This window comes from Antedon mediterranea, chromosome 1, assembly GCF_964355755.1.
Source record: "Antedon mediterranea chromosome 1, ecAntMedi1.1, whole genome shotgun sequence".
Taxonomy (NCBI): Eukaryota; Metazoa; Echinodermata; class Crinoidea; order Comatulida; family Antedonidae; genus Antedon; species Antedon mediterranea.
The window spans coordinates 41,025,211-41,035,197 of record NC_092670.1 but is presented as its reverse complement, the minus strand read 5'-3'; the positions used below and the strand labels follow the sequence as shown (position 1 = coordinate 41,035,197).

Sequence of the window (9,987 nt, the reverse complement as noted above, 5' to 3'; positions counted from 1 at the left end):
CTTTTTTACGTCTAGTTTTTCATATTCTGTTTGGGCCTAGGCTTTTTGTTTTAGTAGGTAATTTTACATAGTGGATATCAACTCATGAATATTAACCTTAATAGACAATCCGCTTATCTTTTATTATCCAATAAAAATCAATTTAATTATACCAACTTTGAAAAGAGAGATTATCTATCACAATCAATATATTAACATCAATAATGATTCATTACAATCAATATCTTTTATTTCATAAATATGTTGCATTGATTTGTGACGGAACAACAAACAACTTAATTGATCCTAATCATGGTTGTGTAATAATCAATTTTATTTTAACAAATCAACAAAGAAACAGTATTGTCATTTAACCGCTTCCCTGAAAAACTTTCACAATAATACTGAAATAAAAATTTCCAAACAAACAAATATTTTTATTTTTTCTTTTTCATTATAACTCTTGCCACTTATTATCAATAAGCAATTAATATGCATTATCATTCACTATTATTTATAATTACAGATCATTATATTTGCTAAACTAAACCTGACTTTATATTGGAGAAGCCACTATCAGCACTCGTTGAAAAAAGTTAACTGTTAATAGATTTTTTTTTTAATCTTCTAGGCCTACTGCAAATGGGAATCATTTATCCAAAGCCTGATTCTTTGAGAGCAGAAAGTTTTGTTTGAAGCAGCAATACCATTTTCCATTGGGAATGCCTAAGGTTCGCCTTACTCTAGAGAACCTTCCATTGTTGTACGTCTTCTCGAAAATTGCTCTCTGATCTCTTGCTTCCCAGTCGTTCCACCACGCAATCATGTTTTCATCTTCGTGATGGTAATCCGTTATGTCATCAAGAATCTTATATGCTACTGCGATGGCTGCTTTTATTGCTTGATCAATAATTATTGCTGGATCCATTCTATTAATTTAAATACAGCAAGTCAGAAAAGACGAACAGATAATAATATTCTACCAACCAACCATCAACATCGTAATCTTTCAAAATCATGTAATTGGTTTTTTTTTGGTATATTATGAAGCCTGGGACAACTATTAAATAATAATAATAATAATATTTATAATAATAATAGTAATATAATATCTCTGGTGAAGCTAAATGTGAGTAAAGTTTCCAAATAATGGTGCTGCTGGATTGCTGAAATTAGCACTTTTTCAATAGTGCTTGCTCACTGTGTTTATCAATGCATTAGACCTTAGAGATTTATAAATATCAGATTACAGACTAAGAAAGTGTGACTCTTAAAATGGGCATACAATTTGTCATTGCTTTTTACGAGTTGCTGGTGACCAACAAACTTTAGAAAATCAATATTACATATATGACGCTCCTTTTGGCACTAATGTAATTTTAAAGGGATGGTTACGAAACAACATTAACACTCTTCTTAAATTTTACAAAGAAACTGCATTAAGTTTATTAAATTACCGGATATATGGACAATATACACTATAGAATTACAACATTTTTACTCTCTAAAGCTCACTATGTCGGTCGGTCTGTCGGTAAACACTAACTTAAATTTGCGCACGCGACTGCAGCCATGTATATGACCTTTTTCATATACAAACAAATATGAACGACCATGTACTAACCACGTAATATATTTTACAATTTATACATTCTAAAAATAAATATAAACTTACTATTTTTCAGTAAATTCACCTGTTTTCTTCAATTTCTTTTAGAGTTTCGTGAAGGGTGAAAAATATGAAATGATATTCATTAAACAATAGGCCTAGTATTCGTTTCGTCGCTGATTTGGGGTTATTGCTAATCATCAATGTGTTTGCATGTTTTGCCCTAGTACAAAGTCTCTTTCTAATCTTTTTTGTAGATTAATGAGTAAACATAATTATTGCCGATTTACATTAGCAACTATCGCTCTTTTGAACTCCCGCCATGATCACTTCACCATTGTCATTTGGTTATATAACTGAAGATCTAACCCCTTAGATTTTTAGTAATCTCGAAAAGAACCCATGAATAACCATGATAATAGTCTGTTTATACGTGTATTAGTAATTCATCATTACTTCATAAATAGACATATTTTTATTAGAAATTTAAATTATGTAAAGAAACAATTTTCCGGGCGGGAACCTAGCAGCTCCCCTCCTTTAGTTTGCAAAAGTAATCTCGAAAAGAGCCCCATGTGGAAAAGAAGACTATCCGTTGAAAAGAAGCCAAAAGTACTAAAAAATGGGCTAGTACTGGAGACTTTCAATAAATAGCTGGACTTTAAGGGGACCTACGAGCTCTATTTTTAAAAATTGTCTTGGTAAGTCTTATATAATTTGTTTCATATAATTTCGAATCATGTAAAGGGCCATCTTTCGAGCGGGAACCTTGCAGCTCTATTTTTCAAAATTGTCTTTGCTCAGCCCCAAGCATCGTGGGGCTACTGAAGACTCTATTTTAAACATGTTAATATGCCGTGCGTTTTTATGCAAATGAGTTTATGCAGGTGTAATTGGGAAGATAGTATTGTTAGTCATTCGCGGTCAACACGCTACACTGTTAAATTCTGATCTTTATTAGAAATTCAAATCATGTAATGAAACAGTTTTCCGAGCAGGAACCTAATTTAATGGATCCTAATATTCATGGTCGTGTAATAATACATTTTATATTACTGTAAGTAAAGCCTATATAAAATAAATTTATAAAAACATAATCAAAAACAAGAAACTAGCACATATGACAAAAGAAAAAGTATAATATTCCAAATGATTAACTCTTAACCATTATCATGTATGTCGTTTTATCTCAACATTCAATTGCCATGATACTCTTGATCTGTATCATTTTAAAATTACAGTTCAGTATCTGTATATAAGCCATTATATTATGTTTTAATTGTGTCAAATGAACTACTAAACCTAAAATGTGATCGCAAAAATGTTGATTACTAAAATATTAGGTCTGTTATAAATTCCTGTCATTTTGATCGGACGATTGTGTCGTTCAATAGACCGTACTATTTAACAACTGGGAATCTATCTATCTAAAGGCTGATTCTTTGAGAGCAGACCTTGCTGTGTAAAGCAGCAGTACCATCTTCCATTGGGAAAAAATAAGGTTCGCCTTTCTCTCGAGAATCTTCCATGAATGTACGTCTTCTCGATACGAGCCCTCTGGTCTCTTGCTTTCCAGTCGTTCCACCACGCAATCATGGCTTCGTTTTCGTAATAGTATCCCGATATTTTATCAAGATCTGGGATGGCGATGTCAATTGCATTGCTGATGTTGCTAGCTGCACTCTATTAATTTAAATATTGAAAAAAAAAACAGAAAGTAATCCTTTCTTTACTGTATAGCCTTATATAATATACACACATCATTTAGGAACATTAGAAAAACCGGATATTATTGAGAGAGGTCAGGTTTGAACAAATTGTATATGGTAACGCTAGATGATTTGTGAGGCGGTATAAAAATGTTTTCACATTTAGATTAAGAAACCGTAAATTCATCGTTATAAATGTTTATCTTCCGAGACTCTGTGCCTAAACTGAAATCCGGTTGCTTCTCAATTAGATTTAATATGCCATCATCTTTTTCAAAATCTCTCACATTAAAGTTGTTGGTTTGCAGCCTTTATTGTTTTAAGTTACCTTTCGCTGTTCCATATGGGTAACCATCTGCGAAGTGTCAACTTTGTATCTAGTAGGCCTACTGGCCTGGCTGTTCTTTTGTTTTTGAAGCAGATCTTCTTCTTTCTTTTCTAAATAAAAAAAAAAAAAACATTAACTAAATAATTAAAATGTTAAAAAAAATTTAATTAACTTGTTCAGTAGAAAATCGTAACCCGAATCTTATTTTATAAAGCGCATTGTTGATGTTAATTAAAAATGATATCTTAGATATAATAATGCACCAATTACACATGAGTGTTTTTAAAAATCAATGTTTGATGTGTTTGCAGAAATATAATACAGTAGAACCCCTATTAAGGGGACACCTTGTCGCGAAACGAGGGAAAATATATTATGTTTTAACACTACAGTCAACTCCTACCCAGGGGACAGGGACACTTTTGAGTGAGCCAAATGGTTGATTCAATCTATATTGAGCGGGACAAGGTTTTTCCATCACAAAACAATTATATTCATTTATATCGTTTTGGATAAAAAAAATGGATATCATAATTATGATCATATTCATGACACACTCTCTCTCTCTCTGGCTTGACAGTTTTCATATGTGAAACGTTTACTGCTAAAGTTGTCAATACTTGCTAATTTCTTGACAATAATAGTTTTTGTGCTTATGAGATTTGTTTTATTGTAATCTTGTAGTCAAAAAGTTTTTTAGAATAATTATATTCAGTTTTTAATGTGATTGACTTTAACTTACCTCCTTTGGTCAGCAATGTTACCGCTAACTCCAATCCTAGCTTTCTTAGATTTTTAATAAATTCCTCCATTTTGCATACACACAATATTTGTCTATGTTCCAAATCCATGATCATACTCCAAGCATCTTTATAATTCTTTACAGGAGTATTGTACAGTCCATCAATTCTTGCAACATCCTCTTGTGTCAGTCCATTTCCAAATTCTACAATGTTTAGTCGATATCTGGTAAACTTGGTAATCTTAACTTCTTTAACGGGAAGACATTGTTTAAGACGTTTGATGACACCAAACTGCTGGGTTACTTTTATTGTTTCATAAAGTAAAGTATTATCTGAACTTAACAGTTCCTTATTCCTTAATTCATTCAGTAAGTCTAACGTTGTATGTGCTTTGTCTATGTTTGCTACTGCAATCAAATCACCATATAAAACCTTCAGTTGTCTGAGCAGGCCACGATCATCATACCATTTTGAAATTTCCATTAAATCCAAGTTTATATCTGGTAATAAGAACATAAGAAAATTATAAGAAAAAGTCTTTTAAAAACTCAATACAATAAAAAAATGACGATTTCTTTTCTATTACCTGTTGCCATGCTGTCCCCTCAATCGTCTGTCTTAATTTATCTGTAAACAAATTGTATTTAGGATAAATAACATCAAGTTGTTTAAGAACAAACTTTTGTAAGTACAAAATCAAAAATATTCATAAAATGTAAAACTTATAAATCATGACTTGATTCATAAAGGTAATGGAAAATATTTTCCGACACAAAACTATTTAAAAAGGGACGCCGTTTGGGACATTGGTAATGTCTGTCGACATAATACAATGAGTCAGTCATATAACTGTATTCTGTCGACATATTTAGCAATGGCCTACACTGTTGGCTCACATAGCCAGTAATCATGGACTAGGAGAGTTGTATCGATGTGATCCTTTATTGTTTCTACTTACCTTGATTATGGAGCTACAGCTAAGCTTACTAAGAGTTAAATTTTCCTTCACTTGAATAGGTCCATCCTCTAGTTAGTGAATTAGAAAAATATATCTGATAAAATATGGCGTTGTGGTAAGGGACAATGTCTGGTATTTCAATATTTAAATATAAATAGGGTGTACATGTATGAATACTGAGGGTATTAACTACCAACAATAGTTGGTAAAGGTTATGTATGGGGTGTTTGTATCATCATCGCTGATGCGATGTTTTAGTTCCTATTTCCTTATTTAAATTCAATTGAAGAGACAGTTACAACTTTTACAAAATACATAATGCAAATTTAGTCAAAAATAAACTATGCTTGTGAACAATAAACAAGACTATCAATTGTTATTTGTCCAGCTTAAATAGTCATTTTCCAGCACTTTCCCCATGGTTTATTGAAATATAATTGCAGTTCTGTACTTAAAGAACGTTATTGGTATTATCATAGTTTGACAACGTAGAAAACACAATTCACAGATTTTCGATATCGCCGTGAACTTGCTGTGACGTCATGTGTGCAACGGAAACGCATCTACATTCAGCAAGTATATTACTCCAATAATAATATTGCTAAATTTATCGATATAGGTAGAAGTACGGAATTTGTATGTTAAAGGAATTAATCAAAGCAATATTGGCATATATTTGATATTCCCCACAGAATGAAGAAAATCCAACAACCAAGACATCTCTGATCCAGCATGCCTTGAAAAATGTGTCACTCTCACCAGGGAAGAGTTAAATTAATAATAAGTAATTTAACTCTTCCCTGCTCTCACGGAGGAATGGCATGGGAAATACTAGGTGTGAACCGAACAACAAAGGTTGGACGATTTTGTTGATGGAGATGGAGAGAAGATAATTGTAGGCCGATAATTGTAGATGCTACAACAATATAAGATAAGATAAGATAAATCTTTATTGTCATGAACACAAAAAGGCGAACATGAAATTGGTTTTCCTTGATGCTTAAAAACACATACAATATATAAAACATTAAAAATATCAATACAATACATTAAAACTATATACAGTAGTAAACAAATAAACAAACTATCATTGGAATGTTGTGTTGGAAACATGAATAGAGTTGTGGACAAATGATTTCCTACATCGAGTGGTATTGCACATTAAAGGACGAATTCTACCTGATTTATTAACAACATATTTATCATTCAATGGGTGTGAGTTATCTTCCATTATTTTCTTAACTTGGCTAATAACATCGCGCCTGTAAACTGCGTCAATAACATTGACATTCCTTTCTAATATGTTATATGTTCGTCATAGTCTGTATCTTGTCTGTAATCCTGGTCGGTCATCTGTGGTTGGTACGTACGCCGGTGCATCTGAGTTTTTAGGCGGTGATGGTACATGTTGTTGCAAATTGTACATTCTGGTATCCAGTATTTATTGGTAGTGCTCCGTTACCCATTGGTTGAGGCGGTGGTGGCTGGTGGTGGTGCAGCTGCCGGTCGGTGCGGTGCAGATCTACGTGCTTTGTGTCTGCTCATTCGGTCCCCTTGGTCTTGGTACGACTTACCGCCGGTGTACTGCTGGTCAACTTCAAGCTGGTTCGATGTTGTATTGTTCTCTTCTGGTGGTGCTCTTTGGTCTTGCACAAGGTCCGCTCTATCTTTCAACCGCACTCATTGGCCCATCCTTGATTTTATTTTCTTTATAACTATTGCCATTTATTATCACCAAGCAAATAATATGGATTATCATTCACTATTATTTATAATTACAGATCATTATATTTGGGTGAAGCCACTATCGTCACTCGTTTAAAAAAATTAACAGTTAATAGATTATTTGCCTAGTACAAACAAACTGTTTTTACATTGAAAATATATACTGTAGGCCTAAGTATTCAGGAGATTAGTTAAGCACCATTTATATATACGCAATAAACAATGCGAACTTTAATGTACATTAATGTACTATGAACATAACAATTACTGCACTGCCGTGGCTTAAAAACAATCAACGAAAGAAAAAACAATAATCACTTATAATCGTAACTTTTAAAAAGGTATTGTTCCCGAAAAAAAACATGAAAAATGAACATTTTGTAGTTTCGACAAAAATTAATCACTTCCGAGAAAAAAACGTGAACAACTAACTTATAAAAAGTTTTTATTTAACCAAAAATCTTTTTAGTCGCGTGGAAGCGACTCTATAGTTCACTATGTCGGTCGGTCGGTCTGTCGGTCTGTCGATCTGTCTGTCGGTCTGTCGGTCCGGTATCACTATGCGTTTTATCGCTTTCTGACCTTATCTTGATATCAGTTTAATCTAGCTAGGTCAATTTTTCACAGTATATTCCTTATGGCCAGGAATCGATGTGGTTATGTTTTCACGTTGCGCAATAAAAAATTACGCGGTCTACGCACGATTTAACGAAATCACGTTTGTAATCATATCTTCACAACCATGAATCACAATTAAATAAAATTTGGTACTCATAAATTTCAGGGCATAAATCATCATATGGCAATACAATTACGTGCGTAGCGCATGTAACGCATGCGTACGCGCGCCTAAAATTTTCACAATTTATTTTCTATGAAATAAGAGTACGTTTCAGGCAATTTTAAGCGTTTACAAAACTTCCATGAGTGCGCATATTTTTGCGCGCGCACTGCGCGTTAAATGTTATTGCGCACTCTTTTTGCCCGATTTCTGTTTTCTTGACCTACTTTTCAACTCGAAATTACGTTATACGAGCACGTCAAAAGTGACAGGCTATACGCACGTGTAAATTAAAAAAATATAAATGTTTTTAAACATTTCAACATTTTTAAACATGTTCAGTAATTTCGGTCAGTATAGTTCACTATGTCGGTCGGTCGGTCTGTCTGTCTGTCGGTCTGTCGGTCTGTCTGTCGGTCTGTCTGTCGGTCCGGTATCACTATGCATTGTAGCACGCGACTTAATGGCTGTTGGCCTTGTTGCTTTAAATTACAGTTTTCAAGAAAATCATTTTTGCTTCGTCCAATTTTTGGTCAAAGTGAATAATTAAACTATTAAGTGACATTAAAATGGCATATCGGTATTCAAAAAATAAATATAATATTACCAAAAAATACATATATCTTTAACTTTATATCAGTAAACAAACTCATTATTTTACATGCAGATCAGTGTTCTTCACAGAATTATTCTTCAATGTTTTCGTCGTGAAATTGTTGAATGAGTTATTATGAGCTATGCTGGCTTCGTTCCGTCGTCAAATGCGCCGAAATCGTGTTCAACTTACTATTATAACAAATTATTTGTTTGTTTTGTTACAATGTTTCTTATAAATGATTAAAATGGAAAGCGTTTTTGTATTCTGTGTATTATGATATTTACAATTATCTAGTCGTTAAAATGGCTGTTTCTCCCTCATGATTGGTCAATAAACAGTCGTTTATATTTGTTTGTATTGTTAATGTCATACAAAGGTTCTTAATGTGATGGAATTCTTTTGTTTATATTGTTATACAAAGTTTCTTATTAATGTACTGCTGGAATGCTACACTTCTAATGCAGATAAGCCAGTGTGTTGCAATGTAATGGGAACTAAGGGTTAGTAAACAACAGTCTTTAATATTTGTTTATTGAAGAAAATCGTCACTCCAGACATACTCTCTTATTAAGTCTAATCCGTGCCTTTAAAAATATTTATTGGATTGATGTACAGACTTTCTAGGATCTAGCCTCAAATTCAAACTACGTTCTATCTAACACCCTTCCTTTAGGTCACAGGAGTTGTAAGTGACTTCCTGAATATGATGGTATCTGTAAAATGTGTAAGAATGGTTTAGAAGACATTCAACATTTTCTATTCACATGTAACCAACTCAATGGCATAAGGATTGAAGAATATACCAAATTAGTATATATGTTAATCGATATCAATCATTTAGCTATGTATGGGAAAATTTTATCTTTGGTGACCTGAACACCAAATTAAATCTTGTATTAGGTGGAACTGATAACTACTATCATTATGTATGACGTCGATTCCATATCAAATGTCTTTGATTGTTACTGTAAGCACTATGTTAAAAGAGCATGGACACACAGATGTAATGTTCTAGGCGAGTAATGTTCATATCAATCAAACTAAATGATTGATATCTATCTCATTATAGTGTTAGGTCTACATTGTTGTTGCCCAATTCATTTTATATTGTACAGTTCCTACCTATTCTATTATTGTTTAGGCCTATTTCTTGTAATTTTGTATTTTTACTGTAGGTGTCAGTGGGTTTCCTGCTGCTGTAGTGTTAATTATCAATGGTATTGTAGTTACTGTAGTTGAATTGTTTTGACATTTTGACCTACGTCGACTTTTTATTGTAATTGTTACTTTCTATATCATGTTGGTTTTTTTTTGTACATTTCTCTTGGATGCACCTTCCATTTGGTCGGGTGCCACTGTTGTAAAAGTGTAATCTCCAAATAAATTATTATTATTATTATTATTGTTCGTGGAATGCTTAGAAGCGCAAGGCTCAACGTTGATTTAACCTCAATAGACAATTCCTTTATCTATTATTATCCAATAACAATGCCATATATACATGGCTGCAGTTGCGTACGCAAGTGTTTGCCGATCGACCGACCGACCCATAAACAT

General features: G+C 33.0%; 1 protein-coding gene across 3 annotated transcripts; it reads right to left on the bottom strand.

Annotated features, from left to right (window-relative positions):
• Window positions 1-265: 265 nt before the first annotated feature.
• Window positions 266-5,459, bottom strand: LOC140040351 (uncharacterized). 3 transcript variants are annotated; one of them, XM_072086230.1, is made up of 6 exons: window positions 5,327-5,459; window positions 4,955-4,995; window positions 4,368-4,868; window positions 3,626-3,735; window positions 3,043-3,271; window positions 266-908 (listed from the first exon to the last, which is right to left on the bottom strand). In XM_072086230.1, the coding sequence occupies exons 2-6, from the start codon at window positions 4,962-4,964 to the stop codon at window positions 892-894; spliced, it is 867 nt and encodes a 288-aa protein (XP_071942331.1). In that variant the 5' UTR covers window positions 4,965-4,995; window positions 5,327-5,459; the 3' UTR covers window positions 266-891. The 3 variants fall into 3 exon arrangements, with proteins under 3 accessions (XP_071942331.1, XP_071942322.1, XP_071942341.1); XM_072086221.1 differs by lacking the exon at window positions 266-908 and having other exon boundaries at window positions 916-3,271; XM_072086240.1 differs by lacking the exons at window positions 266-908; window positions 4,955-4,995 and having other exon boundaries at window positions 916-3,271; window positions 5,327-5,398.
• Window positions 5,460-9,987: the final 4,528 nt, after the last annotated feature.

What these genes read in the sequence shown, in the direction of transcription:
- LOC140040351 (XM_072086221.1), bottom strand. An exon ending in AACATTGCTGACCAAAGGAG is followed by an intron (nt 3,736 to 4,367) that starts GTAAGTTAAAGT and finishes TTTTTTATTTAG; the next exon opens with AAAAGAAAGAAGAAGATCTG. An exon ending in CCCATATGGAACAGCGAAAG is followed by an intron (nt 3,272 to 3,625) that starts GTAACTTAAAAC and finishes TTAAATTAATAG; the next exon opens with AGTGCAGCTAGCAACATCAG.